Below are 22,691 nucleotides of genomic sequence, written 5' to 3' on the forward strand. Positions count from 1 at the left end.
ATTTGAGGCCGCTTGCTTAAAACCTGAAAACAGCTGCGTTAAAAATGATGGTGTTTTTTCTGCATAGTTCCACCTTTGTAAAAAAAAAATAAATAAATAAAAAAATACAGGGACAGGTTTTAGTGTTCGAAAGAAAACCATGTACAACACCCTCTATTGTTGTCTCCCCTTCATACAGAAAACCTGATACCTCAACCTTAATAAGTTTCGCCTGTGTTTTTCTCATACATGGTTTATAAAGAAAAGAACTACACCACACTAATACTGATATCTCAGCCCACCTACTTCAGACTCACCTCTCAGTTTCTCGTCTCGAGAGAAATTGGCTAATGTCTACTTGTAATAATCATCCATCGTCATAATTCCAAGGCTCAGCTCTAGTGCCAGCGCCAGTATCAGTTTAGACTTCTCTGGTGTCTCCTAATGTAGACAATTGTCCTGTAATTACTGTACAGTTGTTTGTTTTGGGTGTTAAATACGGCCAGATGACGAATTTTCATTGTTCTTACATTTTTCTAGCACTCGGGGCAATTTTCCGGCGGTGGGTGGCCGCCGCTCCAGAAAGAATGTAGGGGAAAAGCCGGCTTCCTCTAACAGGGTTTAAGACTGTATCTACTTGAGCGAAAGGCAAGGCCGCGCAAGCACATAATAGAAGCACTCACCATCTCATAGAAACACTCACGCTCACGCATCCTGTCTCATAAACCTTAATGATAGGGCAACGGTAAACAGTGATTACCATGCCTCGGGGGGTGGGGTGTTTCTTTTTCACTCCTTCAAAAGTAAGAAATTAGAAGAAGGAACCACCGTATGAACACAGGCAGGTGTGCATATTAAAAGGCGGAGACGGGGCAGCGTTCACAGCGAAGCCTCGGCATGATGAAAGTGTTTTTCAAATTACACCGGAGTGAACTCGAGGTAGACTAAATGCGGGGAAAGCACCGGCCTGAACTTTGTCACCAATTATCCTCCTCATCCACCTCTCTCCTGTTTTTCTCCTGCTCTCTGCGGACTTTTTTCTCCTCTTTATCGCCTCAGATTGTTAGCTGTGAGGTTGTTGGGCTTCTGCAGTTTTCAGGTGGAGGAGGTTGGAAAGCACAGATGTTTGTGTTTCTTTTAAAAGGAGTTCTCACCCAGAGAGTAAAAATGAGAGAAAGCGAGAGAAGCTGCTGATTAGAGTCGCGTGCATCACATACCTCTCAGTGTGATGCAGTGACAGACCTGCTGCATATGCAACCCTGTCCATTAGCGATGCCATGTCACTGCTTTTTATATGCATTGTGTGTGAAGCAGGTCACCCAGATGATGGGAATGAGGAAATGACACTGAGGTGGAATGCAGTAAGAAAGATTTAAACCATTCGGCAGTGAGATGGGAGAATGAATTCTGTGTTTGTATTAAATTAGGAGCGAAAATGTGAGCAGCGGTGGGCGTGATTGAATGGTCATTAAATTCACGATGGGAAAATTAAAGGATAAAGAGTCGGATATTTATGGATGGCACTGTACATAAGAAACTTGTTTTCTTCCTATTCATTATTTTCTATTAAAATGCATTTGTGCTACATTTATGCATATTTATTTAAGCACAGCAGAGTGCGATATATGTATTCCATACCCTAATTAAGCTATCAAATCAATCTGCAGTGTGTCTTTGTCTATATTCCTGCTGAAATTGAGACTTATGATCAACTTTGATACTGCTGTGTTATCCTCCTAATTCATCCTATTAATATTTATGAGCAGAATCCGGGAAGTAGGGTAATTCATTAAAGCAGTGACGAAAATGAAGAAGCTGGCTGAATCACCATCATTAGGCACAATAGAACAACAGAGATTTACATGCGAAGGATCCAAGCGTCCCGCTATGTTTGTGTTGAGTTCAGCTATGGAGGGCCTCAAGACTTCTTTAGTCCACAGTATCTGATCTTTGACCAACAATTAAGCGTTCGTTAGCGTTGAACAATGGCGTCCATTTCTGGCCAGCTGCAGCTGTAACATTCGTCTCTGTAGAAACTCAAAAAAAAAAAATCAGTTTCTGTTTAATCCCTGATTTTTATTTATTCATTTTCATGCCTTCATGTGTATTTCATTGGAATGTGGGCTGGTAAGTGGTAAATGTGATTGCGTCTCACTTCACACGGGATCACAGAGATTAGTAACTGTAGGCGTTGCAGTTTATTTTTATAAAATACTACAAGTGTTGGTGTTGAGCAGTGTTGTGTAAAATATATTCAAAGAGCACCAGGCGTGCCTGACAGCATTCATGTCCACATAATGTTCTGTGCAAAAGGTTTCCCCAAACATCCTCCTATCCTGTACACAGTCCTCCACAGGCAACGCAGTATAATCACTGGGATTTGCATTATTATTATTACTAGAAATGGAAGTTACTGAGAAAGTCTTGTTGGAGGTTTCATTAATCACACTGGTAGTCATCAATCTATTGGAGTTGGCATGAAAAAAATATATAAGATGTAAGTTGTTTTCTCTTCTTTAGGGCTAAGAATTATTTGATATTGATTAATCCATCATGTTTTTAGATAAACACACAACACTATATTTATCCTAGAGCTCACAGTGATACTTTACATGGACATTTTCACATTTGAGAAGCTGGAACCAAATAATTCTGATAATTTTTCTCGAAATGTTACTCTAATAACTGATCATTACCATTATTGGCTTTTTTTTTTCTTCATGTCACTCACCTGATCACTTAAAAAGCCGATCATTTCACCACTAAAGTTGAGTTAATGGAAAATGTTTCATACTGCTTTCACTATAATGGACATTTTAAAGAACATAACTATGCAATAACTGTCAGTTTTATCTCAGGTATAATTGGAAATTGGCAAATGCATGAATCCATTATTAAAGCAATAAAAGAAGAATTACTGAAGAACTACAAGTTTGTCAAACCTACAGATTTAGACAAATACACATGGAATCGTTCAGGCCTCATCCAGGATTCAGAGGGAAACATCATTTATTTTATGAGTGTACCAATCAACTGTCCTGCAGTTTGTCTGTTACAATTAAATGAAGCAGCAAGAATACAAGGCACTGTGTTCCTATGTTATTAAAATTTCAATTTTCTTTTAAAATATAGAATTGAGTGTATTTCACGCCAGTATTTATTTTTTATATGAACAACGGCTACAAATCAATCAATGTGATGGAAAAACGGTTGCTTAAATGAACCAAACTGGGGAAAAATAAATCAATGAAACTGGGAAAATATATGATTTTTTCAATACAGAGGCAGCTGTAGTGTTGTGTTTGTTTGTGGGTGTATTGTCGGGTTATGAGATGCTGACTTAACTGTCGAACCTTATATTGGTGAGCTAATTCAATAAAGCACCTTAATAACCCCAATGATAAACCCAGACTGAAACCACCATTTCCTCCAGCATCCATTTCCATGCAAGTGCTCTCCTTGATCGTGGCCACATTAAATCTTGTTTATTGGTAAAAACCAAACTGCCCGGCCCTGGAGATGAGCTTCAGTGGGGAACAGGTAGAGCTTTAAAAGCCGCTCTTTGACAGATAGCTCATCCCATCAGTGTAAATATGAGTCACAGTCTGCTCAGACAGCTGGGGGAAAAACAATGTCCTCACATGGAAAAAAAGGTCCCTTCACCCGAACCAAACTGTGCTCGGAGTTACATGCAGTTCAGGTCTCTGATTTTATTGGGGTACTGAATCATAGCAGAAGTGCTCGGATTGTTTGTGAGCTGGCAGTCTGCCCCTCAAAAGATTACAAAAAATCAATTCTATTGTAATCACAGATCGTGACCAGAAGGGCTTAAATCTCAGTGTGTGTGTGTGCGCGTGCGTGCGTGCACGCGTCACTCCGAGTCTGGTCGATTCCGCTGTTCTGACTGCTTGTCCCTTGCTCTCCCTTGACAGAAGCAGACTCTTTTCAGCAGGTTTAGTGTGACCACAGGCATGGTGTGTTGCTGGGAACAGAGGGGACGTGGGGGAATAAAAACAAACATGAGAGGAAAGACAATTTTAGGGTAGTGGGAATGTTCCTGTAGATGTAATTGACTGGTGAAACTCCATCTTCTCCCCTAATCCCAGTCTAAGCCATAGCTGATACTTGGCAGAGCGCTGGGGACTCGAAATATGTTCACTCTGTGGTTTTAAATTCATTTGTGTGTTTCTCTGAATGTAAATGAGTCTCGTACGTGTCGTTTTTTACATTTCCTGCTGTGACTGACATTATATTTTCCATCTTTTTTCACAGAGGTCCTGATGAACACTAAGACGGAGACTTCGGATCTCAAATGGACCATCTTCTCACGTGCCAAACCCGAGGTATGTAACTCCAGCTTCACTGTGTTATCTGTATTCCTAACAGAGGCCTGGTGGTGACTGGGGATTTTTGGCTTCCAGCTGTTCCTTTGTTACTTTGGCTATAAAGGAATTCCTTATATGGCAGGTAACTGACAGAATAAAGGAAACGCCAAGTACGTATGTGGGATTTAAAGTATATTGAAAGCAGATGCTTTGATATATCCCATCAACCTGGGAGTCAAAGTCACTGGCTGCCCACAATTTTGGATACTGGAGCCAGAAAATGGCATATTTGTAATTTGATCAGCTGAGGAGTGGTTGCTAGGGTATTTTTGCCAGCAGTGTCAGTGACCAAAACTGCTCAACTTGCCGACGTCTCAGAAGGAAAATGGTCACAGTGATGCTGGCAGGGAGATTTTCTGGAACTGGGCAGAAATACTCGACAAATGTGTCTGCTTTTGATTAGGATGCAAAGCAAAACAGGCCGACGGTCTCTACGTAGTCTCTAAATAGTTTTCGTTGCTATTATCATTTGAGGCAGTTTATCAAAAACCTTGTGTTGCCAAAAATGTGGAAGGGGTTGTGTGTGTTTTCTTTTTTTTTGTCTTTAACTTAGCACAAAAGAATATAAAACAGTGATTGAGTTTGTGATGACAGGCAGCAGCAACGAGATGCCAAGAGCTGTCAAATAATGCAGACATCAAAGGGTCACTATATAGTATGAAGTAGATATTTGTGGCAGCTTCCAACCTACTCACTTACAATTTTCTGGCTTCTCAATTACAGGCCTTATCTTTTCCATGTGTTTTGCCATTTTTTCCACATGCAAATGTAGTTTTAGATCATTGAAATGTGACTCCTGCCAAGGTGAAGACATTCAGAAACTCTATTTGCAGCGTCCACATATGGAGTTTATCTCCCTTATTTACATGAGGCCATTTTGTGCAATGGCAGATGTGGCCAAAATAGTGCAAGTACTAACCTTACTAACAATAGATTTTACACATAAACATAGTTACTCTTCTGCTGTGCAGGAACAGAGGCGTCAGAATCAGTCCACCCACATGAGCCCTCCCTTCCTTGTGCCTGCCAGAAATAGAAAACACTTTCTGAGACTTCTGATTGGACATTGTGGTGTTAGGAGTACAGTTATATTGCCGCCTTTTGGTTTGATTTGTTCTTGACAGTGGTACAGTTGTGTTGTTGGGTTTTCAGAAATACTTAAATGTCATTGTAAATGTCAGTTGTGGCATCAATTATTCATAAGGAGGCCAAATAAAACTATTATTCATGTTAACTCTCTGAAATCCCAAAAGCCACAGGTGGGTTTTAAAGGCGAGTTGACTTTATAAAATTGCCAACATTGCACCTTTTATTACAAACTGTAAAAAAAAATTTAAAAAAATAAAGGATCATTTTGGGTTTTTAACTTTTCAACAGTTTTTGAATTTATCATCTGTGACGTGCTGTTTTTTTAGGAAAGTGCACCAAATCTAATGATATTTCCTGAAAAACAGTCTACTCTACATGTTATATTTATAAATTTGTCAAAAATAAACCATTTGTACTAAGTAGACCCTGTTGGAAAAACAAAGAAATCTTCTCTCCGCAGTACAACTGACAAGTCATGAATAACTCAACTGTGATTAACAGTTGTGACAACTTTCACTTACCTTTATTTGAACTGCAGGATGTGCTTATACAGAGAACATAAGGCAAGTATGGACATGAATTGGGGGAGACTGATGGCAAAACATAACATACCTGATCATTAAAATACCTGCAATATGGTTCAAAAACAGCATACACAGGAGCAAGTAGTTAGAAGATACATTCAGCATGATGAAATATGGAGTCGATGTGCAGAGTCGTGTGGAAAATGTCTGGTTTGTAGCAGCAACAAGAGATAAATAGTAAAATATCATTTGTATGTAGTTTTTCTAGTATTGGCAGCATGTGGATGTTGATTCCAGATAAATTAATCAAACAAATGAAACTTCAGTTTGTTTGTTTTTTGATCTTTTATGCCATTATAACTGTGTTATACTGCACAGAAGGCATTTTTGAGTTCTCCCCTGCTTCTAGTTGTGATTGTGCTGTTTCCATAGAGGTGCAGGACTTTGTGTTACAGTGAAAAATAGACCAAGAATTGCCCAGAAAGTGTTTGGGGTCCAGAGGGTTAAACTTCCAGTGTAATAACGAACAGCTGTCGCCAGTTTCCTGCTTCTAGTCTTGTGTGAGCAGTAATAATACAGGATTTACCCGCTTGTGTGTATTAGCTCAGGTTGAATGTATATGTCTGCATCAAACACAGCTTTTGTGTGAAAGTACCTCCCTTAAACCTCAAACAAGCTTTTTGCAGAAAGGAATGTCCAAAATGACTCCCAAACTCAATCTCCTAGAGTTGGATTAATTTGATTGGCCTTGCAGGAGTCCAAAACAACAAGCCAAATCAATATTTCTAACTAAAGTCATGATTTTGCTTTGAAGAATTTGGTATTTTCTTTGAAGTAACATGATAAATTGAATGACAAATATTGATGTCAGTTTTGTGTCCCATTTAACTAAATCTACTAAATCTGTACATTTGTTGTTCACCCAGATTTTCTTTTAAAACAAACACTTATTTGAATGTTTTATGTCCAATCTACACAAGTCCTGTGGGAAATTTCGTGCATCTTCACAGAAAACGTTTTGTTCACACTCAACTGCTGCCAAAGTCCACAGTATATATTTTTCTGGGATTAAAAGGGAAATTCTCCCTTCCAGAGATTCAAACGTGGTTCTCATTGCTCTGCTGCACTGTAATTCAGTCAGACCAGTATTCTGCCTCACTCAACACATCATCTGCAAATGGATTTTTAAAGATTTACATATTTACATAACTGAATTTCTGAGCCTCAAGTTCAGCAAATCTGCTAAATTCTACCCCGAATATGTTAATTTCTTGCTTGTTTCCCACTCTTGGGAACATAGTGGGGGTGAACGTGTTTGCTGTTGACTCAGAAGTCAAACATTAATGCAGTTTTCAGTTGCATTTGGCTCCCCAACAAATGTAGATTTGTTTGGAGGGTTTATACTTCATACATATCTGTGATAGCCCCTCTGTATTTTCTTGTATTTTCTTCTATGAATGTTTTTGAGGGGTAAAGCCTGTGTCTGTCTTGAACGCTGTGTGCCGTGGTGTGCTTTGTTTGACAAGTGAGGCTTGTATTCCCACTAGCTGTGCTGCAGCTCAGTGGGAGGAATGATTTAACAACCCAGATTCAAATTTGGACTGGATCAAAATTCACAGCAGGGCAGGTCCGTCCCACGGGTCTCTGACAGGTGCAGTACAGCAGAGGGCCAACAAAGACCTGCGGCATTATTCTGATTGATAACACTGCTAATGTCAGCGATTATATGCAAGCGAAAGACTTGATGGGTGAATTAAATCTACTCAGTGTCCCCAGTTTTCTGGGTCAGATGTCATTTTAAAGGTGCAGTCTGACGTCTCCTTTGTTCTCTTTGCTCTCAGTGGGAGGAAGAAAGCGGCTTAGACGAGGAGAACAACAGCGTGAGGATCTATCTGATCTGTCAGATGAACAGTTCATCCAGCAACTGGCTGCGTAGCGGCTTCATTCCGCGCCGAGGAGCGTCGTATGTTTACGTAGAGCTGCGATTCACCATGATGGAGTGTTCGTCCAGGAGCACCCACCACCGCAGCTGTAAGGAGACCTTTAACCTTTACTACTACCAGGCAGACTCCAACGAGGCTACAGCGACGTACCCACCCTGGATGGAGAACCCTTACGTCAAGGTATTTCTATGGAATTTCCTGTCATTATTATTTAAGGGGTTTAGTCTGTCTGTGATTGTTTGAGGAGATCAGTTTTCTTGTCACTGTGCAGCATGACTCCCATGTATAATTTCTTCTCTGGCTCAGGAGAAACTTTTCCATATCCAATGACATAATTAACTGCTTTTTCTTGATTATTGAAAATCTGCCGATTATTCTCGCCATCAGTCAATGGAGCCGTTGAGTCATGGCTTTAATTGGCTTGTTTTGTTCAAGTTAACAGTCCAGAATCTAAAGATTTTCAATTGGCAGTTGTGAATGACAAAGCAAAACAGAAAACCTTTCTATTTGGGAAGTGAGAAATTTTTGGCGTCTATGTGTGAAACGAGTAAAATGCTAGTTTTCCGCCACAGCGACAGAACAACTATGAACATGAAAGTTTAATTTTTAACACCTGTGTATAAACTAAAGGTTACCAGGCAGGAAGTGCCTAACACAAACAAGTATTTAAACTACAACCTGCAGCGTGTAGTGTTGCCCTTACTGCAGACTGAAGCCCTTGTTTGGGGCAGACATTGCTTAGGAATGGATTATTCACTAATTGACCCCTCACCCCTCCACATGCCAGAATGTTCTTGCAAGACACTATACCTTAAGTTGCACACCAGATCTGCAGCCATTGATGTGTGTGAATGAGAAACACATTGTAAGCCACTTTGTAGAACCCAGCTAAGGTTAAAAGCTGCTTTATAAGTGCGGACCATTTACTGTTTTCAGACATGGAACACATAAGATTTCAGGTTCCATCTGTCTGTTCAGTGGCATCTGTTACAAGACGTAGATCACTTCTACACTAATGCTCATCTCTTTATTCACATTTACCTATAACAGCAACAAAGAGAGCTGCAGTGCACATGCAGGACTGTGAATCATAGTTTAAAGCACTACTAATAAACAAAAGGATAAACCAAAATTATTAACAAGCTTATCAACATGGAGACAGGATCGGTCCGAGTCTAGCAGCCAGACAACATTACACTATGTGCTTTTCTTAACTTCTGACAGGTGAGCCGTCACACACAAAGTTTATAAACCACAGTCAGACAGATCGTCCTCAGACTGAGTCCTGAGCTCCATCACTGCTGTCAGGTTATTATTTTACTCAGAATCTGATCCGCTTACTATAGACAAAATATTTTTCTCTCATATCAAGCTTTCTTATTAGAGAGTTTTCAGTTTCACAGTCTCTCAGCAGGATATATGGAATAGTAGCCTAATTATTGTCCACATAGATGCGTTCCAGAAACTATGTATAGAACGTGACATTCACACTACTGAACTACTAAAACGTGTTGCCTGTGGAACATTTGTGCCTTGGTGTAGTTCAAACCGCATGCAGCTCAAAGTTGTGTCGTGTTGAAAGTGATGTGTAGATGTTGCTAGATTCTACTCGGTAGGATTGCCAATGCAGCTTTTATGGAAAAAGTGACCTTTCAGACATGTAGCCGACACGCCATCAGATTAATGGAAGTGTATGTTTGAGTTGAGTCTAAAAGGCAGGACAATTGGACATCTGTTGCACTGAATTTGACTGTTGGCTGAATACCGTTATAACTGTTTTACCATCACAAATGGGAAGAAAGGTTTCCAAAACACTGTGAAGAAAAGTTCATCGAGGGCTCCATTAATCACAAATGTTCTTGTCTCTGTTGTTTTTTTATCATGATGTATGTGTACTGTACTGTAAGTGGATGTTGATATTTTTCCAAAGCACACAAGTTTTTGATAGATTTCTTTAATTCCAATAAGCATCAGTAAATAAAATCAGTTTGCAGGAACTAAAAAGTTTATTTAGTTACGTAATATATTAGAGTTACATTCAGTCACTTTTATCGCTTGAACTTTGAGTGCCTTAATTGAGTCATGGGAGGATTTTTTTTTTTTTTGAAAACTCTGCTCGCCTGCACATTTAATCTGGTTCACAGCCTGTATGTTTTCTTAACATTTATATTCTGGGTTTTATTTCCCAAACACGTAGCTTATGAACGCAGCCTTCTTCTGCATCTAATGTCAAACCTCTGATTTTTGCTGCGTCCTTCTGCACAACACCAAAGAGTGGTGACAGAATTGTTCCTGCTCCTCAACTTCATTCCCTCCTAATAATATAACTTTGACAGAAAAATAAATGTGATGAAATGTTCACTGTGATGAATTACCTTTCTCTGCAGCATGTTTCAAATCCCTGCAAGTTCAGGTTCAAAGCGCACTGTAACAAATGGGAAACAATGGCTGCCAGGAAGGTAGTGAATCAATCTAAAAATCACAGTGGTGTGGTTTAGAAAATGTTCAATAATGCAAAGCATGTGTGATGTCGAGCTAATGGACCAAAATGGCTAAAACATGCAAAACTGCCAGTCTGGTTGTTCTTAAGACTGAATCCTTTGTGCTGGAATCCGGCCATTACTTAAGATCCTTTCTCTTTCTTCCTGTCTTAGGTGGACACAGTGGCTGCAGACTTTCTCCTAACAAAGGAAAGGGAGAGGAAATTTAATGTGAAGACCTTAAGAATCGGCCCTCTGTCCAACAGAGGTTTCTACTTGGCTTTCCAGGCTCAGGGCGCCTGCATGGCCCTGCTGTCTGTCAGGGTGTTCTTCAAAAAATGTCCACCCCTTGTCAGCGCTTTGTCCTCTTTCCCCGAGACTGTTCCCCGTACTCTAGTGCAGGAGGCTCAGGGCGTGTGCGTGGACCACGCCGCTCAGCAGGGGCCCAGACCTCGGCCGCCTAAGCTCTTCTGCGGGGAAGACGGCCAGTGGGTGGGCCAGCCGACAACCTCCTGCGCCTGCCTACCTGGATACGAACCAGCCGAGGGACACACGAGATGCATAGGTGAGAAGCAGGCGAGGTTAAAGCCACGTAAACAGATATGTATGTATGTAGACTACACCCACATAGGCAGCGGAGCGGGCAGACTAAACAAGAAAACAATGGTACGATGAGGGTGGGGGGTTCACCGAGGGTTGGAGAGGAAATGAGAGACCGAGGAAGTTAATGAGGCAGGGGAGTCGGCGGTGACACAGAGGGGACGGAGAGAAAGGTCAGGTGGAGCAGCACTTATCTCCGAAAGGAAGAGCAGGGTCAAAGGCTCACCGCTGCGACAACTCATGGCTGAGCTGAGATAGAGGGAGCTGCAAGAGGACCGGGGAGGTGAAGGGAGCACAGGAGGGAGGTGGTGCTCCGGGTAAAGATCATATCACTTTGAGACCATCAAACAGAGCAGACTAAAAAAGAAGGAAGAAACAGGATGATTCTCTCAGGAGCTGTGCAGCAGCTCTGTCTAATGAGTCCAATTAGCATGCCTCGTGCATGAACACCCCCCACGCACACACTCGCACACACTCACACACACTGGTACGCTCACCTCATCACAGCAACACAGACAAACGTTGAGCCCTAAAAACAAAGAAACACTAGAAGAAAATGCCACGTTTTCCCAAGAAAATGTGTGGTTTCGTCTGTCTGTGTTTGAAGGTAGGCTTCAGTTTGATCTCTGTGGGAGGTTTAATGATTTTTTCCGTAACAAAAAATAATTTCCGACATTTTGCCGCCGCTAGAGTGGCATTTCCAGCGTTCTGTCACTGAAGAGAGCTGTGAGGGGAAAAACACTCAGTAGGCCATAAAGGGAAATTGCCTCCATAGAAAGATTGGACAGTTAATTTGCTTCGTAGGCCGGTCATTTCAGAAAATGAAATCGACATCTAGGTTTAAAATTAAATTCATTTTGCTGTAATGCTGTCGTCTCCCAGAGACAATACATATATTCTCTGGGTCAAACACAACCGCCTGACATAAAACTTATGAAGGCTGTCAAGTTGATTTAGTGTTTGAGATGAGCTTGATTAGAATATTTCAACCACCCTTAGAAGACTATAAATACAGCTACATGGGAGGGGAATGTTTCCCCATGTGCTGGTAGAGCTTTGCTAATATATAATACAAGCAAATATGACATCCTAAATAAATCAGAGATAGACACCCATCTGCCTGAGAGATTATTAATATGAATCTTTGTATTTGTAAGCATAGTTTTGACATTTTTTTTTTTTTATGTGAGGTTCTTAATGGATCCATTTTGGTGAGAAAAAAAACCCTAAAACATCAAAATAATGACTTTTTTGTTTAAGTACAGACTCAACATTCCTACGGATGAATTCACTGAAATATATAAATACTCCTTTAGTGATCAATATTGGCTGCTGCTGTACATCAGAAAGTGCTATTTTTATCATCCTGTGACATCAAAATAAGCACCTTTAATCCCGTCTTAATATAGACTTTTTCATTTGACTTATTTTAACTCCGACCTGTGCATTATTTTTGAGCTGATGAGTTATGCAGCAGCTCTCAGCACGTTAATCATTTTTTTCTGCATGTGGAAAATTCCTACCGCAAATGTCATTCGGAAAGGATTGGCGGTGGGAGTGTTGACCCTGTGAGAGACGTCAGTCTTCGCCATAACAATGCTCCAGTTGGTGTGAAAGTTTACTGTCTAATTGCTCTCACTCAGCAGCTGCATTTCAACCGCCACGCTGAACGCGGAATGTAAACACGGCAGGTTTTGGTGACTGTATGGGCCGTTACAAGGTGACAGCTTATTACACATTCGCATGGAGGACATGAAGTGTCGCTTTGTTGAATGTGGTGTGGAAGCTGAGGCTGTGGCTGAAACTAATGACTGTTATCATAATCAATTCTTCTATATTATATTTGTTTGGGGTTTTAGATTGATGATTCAGCCCATAAAATGTCAGATGGGGATATAAAACAGGGAAGAGAAGTAGTTTAGTAGATTTCACAAAATTATTGTCAATTGCTTCTGTCAGGCAACTTATCAATAATTTTCCTTTCAGCATTCAGTGAGGCTCCATTCACTGATTCTTTGTATCCTGACTGCCAGAGTACTGTTTTTGGCTTCACAAAACAGACTTGGAGCAACATTAGAATCAATAAACAGACAATTCTTCATGAGGACTCCCACGTCTGCTCTCATTATTCAGATATGGTTGGGTAAATTCAATGATAAGCCGCATGTCAGTGACAGACAGGTTTTTTTCACCAAATTGGCTATTAGTATCAGATTCATTACTGTGATTGTCTGCGTTTATAGCCCTCATTACATTGTTCTGTCTGTCAATCTGCAACCATCTGGCACCTGAGTACGTCGAAAGAAGAAAAAAGAAAAAGAATGCATTTGCAAATTCAGTTTGACCGAGGTCTGTGTAGGACACGGCGAGTGTGAGGATTTTGTGTAATGTACTGCAGTATTTGCAGGTCACGTCCAGAATCAGAACTAATCATAATCTGCCTTGATTTGCTCTCCCTTCCCATCTTCTTCAGCCTGTCCTGTGGGTCAGTTCAAGTCCAGCACTGAGGGCCAGTGCACAGGATGTCCAGGATTCAGCCACGCCACCATCAGAGGAGCATCGGTTTGTGCATGTCGCTCTGGATACCTGCGAGCAGAGGCGGACTCTCCCGACACCGCCTGCACTCGTAAGTACACTCAATCCACATATGGAGGTGCTAAACTTTCAGTAGCATCCCCTCACTTGTTCTCACACCTCACCTTCCCCTGTTCTTCTTTGCTTTGTTTTTAACATCTCTGCTGCTATTTCTTTTTTTTTCCTCTTTGGTGTCATTTAGCCAGGCTCCCTGTAAGCTGCTTTGTGTCCTTTGTCCCATTGCTATGCATTGAGATGCATGTCTTTTGTGACAGGTTGTTGGAGGGGGTGGGGCTCTCTCTCTCTCTCTCCAAAGTGAAGTAGGCATTGATGGTCTGAAGTGACACCTCCATGCAGATTCAGGAATTTCAATTCAGCCACATTTTGGATGTGTGAATGGGAGGGACTTTTTAATTAAGTGCGCTCTTGGAACAGCCGTGAAGAGGATGTGAAACTCGGTGTCGGCGGGTGTTGACAGTGTGTGTTCTCTACAGGTGTGATATAAATACCAACAAGAATTAGCATTTGTTATTAGTGGTAACTTTAATTACAAAGGCTTTATCTTAATTATTAATCACTTAATTAGGCCGTTCCTATTATACATTCTGTTTCTGTCCTGTGCAATTGTGCACATCACATGTTTTCAATTCAATTCCCACCCAACTGTGCCATCTGTACATCACACAGGCCTTTTCTCCTGGAAATGTGTTTTACATTATTATGACAGCCGTGGTGATTTTAATAAAGGGGATTCTGATTGCTAAGACATAAAATGTATCACCTCTAAAAATCCTCATTTCCAAATGTTAAATTCAGAATTCATACGCGCCCAGATTGAGTGTGATGTTGCCCCACTTGGGCTTCCAATGAGAACGCCATTAGCACTTAAGTTAGCTGCAGGCTCAGTGACAAAGCTCTGTCTCCTTGGCAGGAACAGAAACTCATTCACAGTGCCTGAGTGGTCTTGCTGTTTAGTTATGCTTGGCTTGAGGCAATAGCTATCTTCTTACAATTTTCAGACGGTGATCATTATCATCCTGTTTTAGACAAACGTAATTGCACCAGTTAAATTCTGCAACACATATGCTCCTGCTGTGACGCAAAGCCACTGCAAGAGCGTTGTTCTGCGTGACTACATGTGCAGACTGAATAAAATGTCTTCAGCTCAGATCAGAAGCCATAAACAAATGGTCTATGTGGGTCACAGAAAGGTAAAGCAGCGGGAAAATGACACAATAGAGATCAGAAGAGAACTTTTATATACTGTGATGACACTGTGGCTACGTGACATCTGAAAAATTCATGATTCAACTTTTTTTTTTAACTGAATAATGTGACAGTATTTGAAGAGTAACTACTGGCGAACTTGTTCAGTCATAGGAAAAAACAGAAAAATGGTAATAGGTAATGTTGCTATAACAACTTTGCTGAATTGGTCTAAGAGATTTGAAAAATTGTAGCACTTGAACCTGTCTGCGCTCTGCCGCTGTTAGGATCAGAAACACTTAAATGAACAGTTTGGTGTTTTGGGAGATTTTTGCTTTCTTAGATGAATTCTGATGCCATGTCTAAAGTAAATATGAAGCTGCATCTTCTGAAAGATGTCGAGTTATGTGGATTATGACACTATCTGACGTGCAGATCATACAGTACCGTTCAAAAGTTTGGGGTCACTTAGAAATGTCCTTATTTTTGAAAGAAAAGCAGTTTTTTCAATGAACATTAAATTAATCAGAAAGACATTGTTGATGTGGTAAATGACTATTCTAGCGGGAAATGGCTGATTTTTAGGTTAGCTAATCATGTTGAAAGGCTAATTGATGATTAGAAAACCCTTGTGCAATTATGTTAACACATGAATGAAAGTGTGAGTTTTCATGGAAAACATGAAATTGTCTGGGTGACCTCAAACTTTTGAATGGCAGTGTATATCCTGGTTTAATGCTAAGCTAAGCTAACTGGCTGATGACTGTAGCGGCATGAAAGCGACCTCAATCTGTTCATGTAGTGCTCAAAACAGCAAGAAAATGTTATTTTTTGTCAGCTGGTTTGCCATTGCAGGAGTTAAATGATCATCCTTCTGCTGATTTACATATTTACAATCTGGACAATTCAAAATCTGTTTATTTTTTTTGTCACTGTAGGAACTCCCTCGGCCCCTCGCAGCATCATCCCCCAGATCAACGACACCACGCTGAGCCTGGAGTGGAACGAGCCTTTGGACAACGGCGGCAGAACAGACCTGAGCTACTCGATCAGGTGCTCCCTGTGCAGGTCACCCAAAGGATCCTGCATCCCCTGCGGAGACAGCGTCAGCTACCGGCCTGCTCCGGACGGCCTGCTGGGTCGCAGGGTGGAGGTGTGGGGCCTCCTGCCACACACCACATACACCTTCACCATCCAGGCGCTCAACGGGGTATCCGAGCTCAGCGGCAAAGAGCCTGCCAGCGAAAGTGTCAACATCACCTCAAGCCATGATGGTAAGAGGTGGAGGGGAAGAGGTAGAGCTGTATAAATTGTCGGATTTTCATGTGGTATTTATAATTCTGCTGCCATCTGTGCAGTGCCGTCGCTGGTGTCTGTGATTCGGAAGAGCGACTCCACAGAGAGCAGTCTGACTCTGCACTGGTCAGTCCCTGCTCAGCCACACTACACTATTCTGCAGTATCAGCTGCGCTACTGTGAGAAGGTAAGAGCTCCCTGACAATATCTCTCGACTGTCTGGTCACATACTATTGAGTTTTTCAGGATTTTGTTTGCAGTCACACTGTGGCTCACAGGATTAGCGAGCTTTCTCTCACAGTGCAGATGTAGTAAATAGGGTGTGGCGTGGCTTTTATGGCTTTTATATTTTGGATCTCCACCACTTTCCAAAAGCGTACAGGTTTGGTCAATTGGGAACAAAATTGCCTAGAGGCTAATAATTGCCAAATAAATCCTTCGGTAATTTACTGGTGTCGATGAAACATTGCAGTATAACAGTTCAAGACATGATCATCTGATATACATTATTTCTTTTACACCGGCAAATCAAAGATAAGATGGTTTTTACCTTAGCTGACATGTTTCAACTGCAACTGCCGTCTTCTTCAGAGCGTCATCCGACGTGTGCTGACGTGTCCTTTTTTATCATGTGATCGGTCTGACAGATCTGTCAGAATCTGTCAGACTGGCCACGCCCCCCGCCATCTCGGTGGTCTCTGGAGGATGGAATCCCAGGTATGCGAGAGGGTGTAGGCCCCCTTGTCCCAGTTCATGGAGCAGCTCGCCCGCTTCCTGATCTCGATGGCCTCCTTGATCCATCGTTTATGCTTGTTGGTCTCCTATGTTACAATCCCCCCCCTGTCCCAGTCCATGATATGATTATTTCTTTTGCAGTGATCCGTGATGGCTGATTTTTTTGTTTTCTTGTTCGGCTTTTTCTTTTTGTGTTCTTGTTCAGTTGTTTCCTTTTCGCATTCTGTCTGGTGTTCTTTTCGTCTTGTGTTGAATGTTCTGCCTGTTTCTCCGATGTATGTTTTCTCGCAAGATTTGCAGGGAATTTCATAAATGATGTTGCATTTCTTGTCCGGTTCTGTTTTGTCTTTGGGATGAACTAATAGCTGCCGGAGTTTTGTATGTAGTTTTACTGCTGTGTTGATGTTGTGTTTTTTCATTATGCGCTGTATGGGTTCTGTTATCCCACGGATATATGGGATGGTGATTAGGTGTCTTTGTTTTTATTGTCCGGTTGTTGTATGCGTTTTGTTTGTGTTTCCTTTTGTTTCTTTACTTTGTTTTTAGCTTGTTGTTTTCCTTTGTTGATGGCCCATGTCGGGTATTGGCAGTGTGTGAGTGCGTTCTTGATGTGTTTTTCCTCCTCCTGTTTGTCTTTATCATCTGTTATGATGCTGTTGTTCGTATGTGTCCGTGTCCATGATGACTGTGGTTCGTCCTTTGTCGGCCGGTAGGATGGTGATGCTGTTGTCCTGTTTGAGTGATTTTATTGCTTTTGTTTCTTGCTTGGTGATGTTGCTGTGCGGAAGTTTTGCCGATTTTAAAATGCCTGCTATTGTGTTTCGGAGTTCCGATTTGTGTCCCTGATCCTGTAATTTCTGGCATGCTAATTCTGTTGCTAGTATGAATTTTTCGTGTGGCATTGTGGTGGGTGTGATGGCGAAATTGAGGCCTCTTGTCAAAACTGTTTGTTCATGTTCCGTGAGGGTGCGTTGTGATAAGTTTCGTACCCATTTGTTATTGAATTGTGTGTGTGTGTTTGTTTCTGTTTTTTCTTTCTCTTAGTTTGCTCAGTTTTTGGATGTGGCGATTTTTTGTTGTAATGAATTCTTCTTCGTGTTTGCGTTTTAAATGTGAACTTATTTCTTTGTGTATGTCTGGCTCCGAAGACAGGCGTTCTTTGAGTTCGTTTGAATAATCCTGTATAATTGTGTTGATTTTTTCCAGTTTATTTACCGTAGTCCTTATCCTGTCTCTGATGAGAGCCTTCTTTGCTTTGTTTATTATGTTTTCTGCATTTTTTGTTGGGATGGGGTTCCTGATGTTGAGGCTTTTCGGTGTTATGTCCTCGTCTCTGCATCGGAGATTGAATGTGAGGTGGTTTCTGTGGCGTGCTCGTTTCTTTTCCAGCTTTTCCAAACGGCGGAATATTACGACAGTCTTTATCCAGTCTTCCTCGTAATATTTGGATGATGTTCATTTTGTCGTTGACTAGCATAGGATAACGTTATTTCTTTTACACAGACAAATCAAAGATAAGATGGTTTTACCTTAGCTGACATGTTTCAACTGCAACTGCAGTCTTCTTTGAAACATGTCAGCTAAGGTAAAACCATCTTATCTTTGATTTGTCAGTGTAAAAGAAATAACGTTATCCTATGATAGTCAACGACAAAAATGAACATCATCCAAATATGATCATCTGATTTCTGGAAATAATACTCTGAGTGTTCTGGTAACAATGGCTGAGGTATACACAGTGGATATGGGCGTGTATTTGGCATTTCTATGGCTACAGTTGTGTGTTGTCAGCAATCAGCACTTCTTATCACGCTACTGATTAAGACTGTTTATTTTTTTATATTCTGTAACTGGACTGAATGAAACTCCAGGTTTAGTTAAGGCCAGTTTGACTAAAGATAATTAAATCCCTGCAGATGGCTCTTTGGTGACTTTTGCTCAGTCTTTCTAGCTAACTCTGCTCTCTTTTGATAGGAGCGACGCAGTGAGGATCAGTGCCACTACACAGAGAGCAGCAGAAACCAGGCTGTGCTGACAGACCTCCGCAGGGCCACACAGTACGAAGTGCAGGTTCGGGCCCGCACCTCAGCTGGTTATGGCAGCTTCAGTCCCGCAGCCATCTTCCGCACCCTCCCTGATGGTAAGAAAAGGTCTTGTTAGCTCTTGAAGAAGAGTCTCACAATTTTTTCCCCCCCTCATTTCCATTGGGAAGTTCTCTCAGATTGTTTCCTGCATAATCAATCCCTGCACAGTTTCATATTATGAATTTATTGCCTGTGACCTTGCATTGAGTTAGCGTCCTTGTGTTGAGGCTCTTTATTATTATAAATTCCTGTCATGTCCTTTTCTTTTTTTTCCTTTTCATGCTTTGCCACAAATGTAAACCTCCTGTCATGACTTCTGTCATTATAATACTCTCTCTTGCTTTCTGTCTCCTTTTCTTTTGTTTTTTTTTCTCTGTCTCTTTTTGTTCGTCTTCTCTCTCAGGACACGACTCTGCCTCCCAGTTCTTGGTACCTGGCATCCTTATCGCCGTCGGGATGCTGCTGCTTGTGACTTTCGTCTTTGTGGCCGCCTACTGCATACGGTGAGAACGAAGGAAAAGGCGGGAGGGAGAGAGGCAGAGAAAAAGATAGATTTGCAAGGGAAAGAACCTGACAAAATAACAGGAAATGGAAAAAAAGGAAGGGGGAAATCGAAAACCAATAACAACCGCGACCCCAATTTTACAGTTTTGCACCACTTTGTTCTTTTGTTTATACAAATCATATCTTATCAGCGGTGGATTTGCACTCTGTTACCCACACCTTTTTTTTTCCCTCTGTAGAGGCAGTTCAGACACAAAGCAATGCTCATGATTTCTTTTGCTTACACAGCTAAAAGCTATCCTGCTCATTAGAACATTTTCCTTAGGCTTCATTGTTTGAGTAAATAGTGTTGGATGCCATCACAGCGAGAAGCAGAGAGGGAGAAAGTGCATGCGTTTGTCTGTGTGAGAGAGATGACGATAGAGGTAGAGGGCAGGGAAAGACAGGATGCAGGCGCTCCAACCCTGTTTCCACAGGACAGGAGAACAATAGCTGTGACCTTGTGACACACACACACACACACACACACACACACACACACACACACAAACCAGTGACTGAGGCCCAGATCTGCCACTAACTGAGGGTGGTGCGTTATCGCTATTTTAGGCTTATGAGGTGGGAGAGAGAGAGAAATGGAGGAAGGCATGGATCCAGTAGCTACAGGGTTGTTACAGTCTTGTAGGGATGAGTCTGCGCCAGCAGAATTATAATGGAGGCGCTTGTGTCAAAGAGCGGAACCATAGGGGTTGGCTCAGGTAGCCACCATTACCACAAGCCACCGAGTGTTCACTGGAAAAAATGCCCCTCTCAAAACAAGAAAAAAAAACCTAATTTCAATTAACTTTTACCTTGAAATAATTGAAAAATCTGCCAATAGAACATGTGAAAAATGGCTTGGTAAGATTTCTTGAAATAAGATATGATATTTAGAATCTTGAAATCTCAAAATTAGCTGGGAAAACTTATTTTAAGCTATATTTTACCAGGATTGTCAAGCTTAGGTGTCTTAAAATAAGCCAGATATGCTTTAAAAAAAAAAAAAAAAAAAAAAAGGCAGTCTTTCACTCAAAAATAGATTTTCGCTTTCATGTAACCTCCTAATTTGAGATGTATGAACCCTCTTGTCTTCATTTACGGGCACCAAAAATTATTGTTTCTATTATATTCTATAATATTGTCTGAAAAAAATGCAAAAAATCAGAAAAAAAAATTCCTCAAATTTCTGAACATTTGCAAAACTTTCAGGAAAAAATTCCAATAATTCCTTGAAAGTTTCCCTTAAAAGTTTTATTTAAAAAAAAAAAAAAAAATCCCCTAAATTTGGCAAGAAAATTCTTGTAAATATTTTCAAAAATGAGTAAAAATCTTTCAAAAAAATCTTAAAAATATCTAAAGTGATTACAAATATATCAGTAAAACTTCTAATATTTTATGTAAGAAATTCAGCAAATTTTGCTGATCTCAGGTCAGTTTTAAATTTTATATTTAACTTTATATTTATCTGATCTCAGGTCAGTTTTAAACTGTATATTTAACTTTATATTTATCTGATCTCAGGTCAGTTTTAAACTTTCTATTTAACTTTATATTGATCGCAGGTAAGTTTTAAACTTTGTTTAACTTCATATTGATCTGATCTCTGGTCATTTTTAAACTTTGTATTTAACTTTATATTGATATGATCTCAGCTCAGTTTTAAACTTTATCTGATCTCAGCTCAGTATTAAATTTTATGTGATCTCAGCTCAGTATTAAGCTTTATATTTATCTGACCTCAGGTCAGTTTTAAACTTCATCTGACCTCAGGTCAGTTTTAAACTTTATATTGATCTGATGTCAGGTCAGTTTTAAACTTCATATTCATCTGATCTCTGGTCAGTCATAAACTTCATCTGACCTCAGGTCAGTTTTAAACTTCATATTCATCTGATCTCAGGTCAGTTTTAAACTTTATATTGATCTGGTCCCAGGTCAGTTTTAAAATTCATCTGACCTCAGGTCAGTTTTAAACTTCATCTGATGTCAGGTGAGTTTTAAACTTCATATTTAACTTTATATTTATCTGATCTCAGGTCAGTTTTAAATTTTATATTTATTAGATTTTTTTGTGAATGTTCTTAAGAAACATTTTTAACATTTATTTTTTTCCCACCAAAAAACTTTTCAAGATTTCCCAAAAATGTTGAAAATGTGGACATCAGAAGTTTCACTGTGAAAATAATTTTTTCACACATTTTCACCCTTTAAAACGGGTCAATTTTGACCCGCAGGACGACACGAGGGTTAAACTTATTTTGAGTTTTCTTGTAAAATTCAACTCAAAACAAGATAATTTCAAGATTGTCTGACTTAGCAAGATATTTAAGATGCGTTGTCTTAAAACAAGTCCCTCTATCTTGCTGAAATGTCACTTGTTAAATGAATTTATCTTAAATCAAGTGGGATGAGACACTCTGACTAAAAATAAGACAAACAGACTTAGTAAGATTATGAGTTTTTGCAGTGTTGTGTATTTAAGATTGCCGAGGATTGTTTAGGGCCAACAAAAGCCTTCCACAACAATCAGTTTCTGCGTCAAAAGGGAAATAAAAAGGATGGAGGTGTATTTTGAACATAGAGTACCTTTAGGATACTGTATCTATACTGGCTGGAGGGCAGTTAGCTGAAGCAGCCCCTGACCTCTTGGCGAATGAGGCTAATATAGCAGAGTATTACCAAAGAGGATCAATATATAATCATATTTCGCTATTCCTATTTGCATGCTAGAGTCTCTCTCTTTTTTTTTTAAAAAAAACACACCAAAAAAACATTGAACAAAAACAGCCATACGAAGTGATATTTGGCTCATATATTTTTCTTTTAGTTTGATTTCAGACAGTGAGACATTGTGTTATTGTTATTGCATCTGAACAGTCACATTGTGAGGCCATTGATTTGCATCCCATTAGGCTGATAAAGCATTAGGACTACTTGCCAAAGAAATAAAATCAAACATCCATTCTTCAGGTAACTGCACTGCCTTCTCTAATCTTCTTGTATTTATTCTGATCTCTTTCTACCTGCAGCCGACACAGCCGAATAAAGGATCCAGAGCTGAGTGACAAAAATAGCCAGTACCTTGTCGGCCAAGGTAACAGATCAAGGACGTGCACACTAAACCTCAGCTCTGATTTACAACTCATTCACGTCAGGGAAATCATTTTTAATGTGATCGGGCGGTGTGCTGCTCATCGTTGTTTAACATTTCTTCTCTTTCCTTTCCCACGGCTCTGTTTGTCTTACTCTCACA

The 22,691-nt window shown here is 40.4% G+C and overlaps 1 protein-coding gene across 1 annotated transcript in view; it reads left to right on the top strand.

Moving 5' to 3' along the window:
• ephb4a (eph receptor B4a) overlaps positions 1–22,691 on the top strand; it is a 44,512-nt gene that overhangs the window by 16,460 nt on the left and 5,361 nt on the right. The window contains exons 2-10 of the mRNA XM_035942350.2: positions 4,252–4,322; positions 7,819–8,100; positions 10,575–10,965; positions 13,474–13,626; positions 15,719–16,054; positions 16,139–16,263; positions 18,786–18,951; positions 19,299–19,398; positions 22,468–22,532. Of these exons, the coding sequence (XP_035798243.2) occupies positions 4,252–4,322; positions 7,819–8,100; positions 10,575–10,965; positions 13,474–13,626; positions 15,719–16,054; positions 16,139–16,263; positions 18,786–18,951; positions 19,299–19,398; positions 22,468–22,532 (1,689 nt within the window). The remainder of the gene's footprint in view (positions 1–4,251; positions 4,323–7,818; positions 8,101–10,574; positions 10,966–13,473; positions 13,627–15,718; positions 16,055–16,138; positions 16,264–18,785; positions 18,952–19,298; positions 19,399–22,467; positions 22,533–22,691) is intronic.

This window comes from Amphiprion ocellaris, chromosome 14 (genome assembly GCF_022539595.1).
Source record: "Amphiprion ocellaris isolate individual 3 ecotype Okinawa chromosome 14, ASM2253959v1, whole genome shotgun sequence".
Classification (NCBI taxonomy): Eukaryota; Metazoa; Chordata; class Actinopteri; family Pomacentridae; genus Amphiprion; species Amphiprion ocellaris.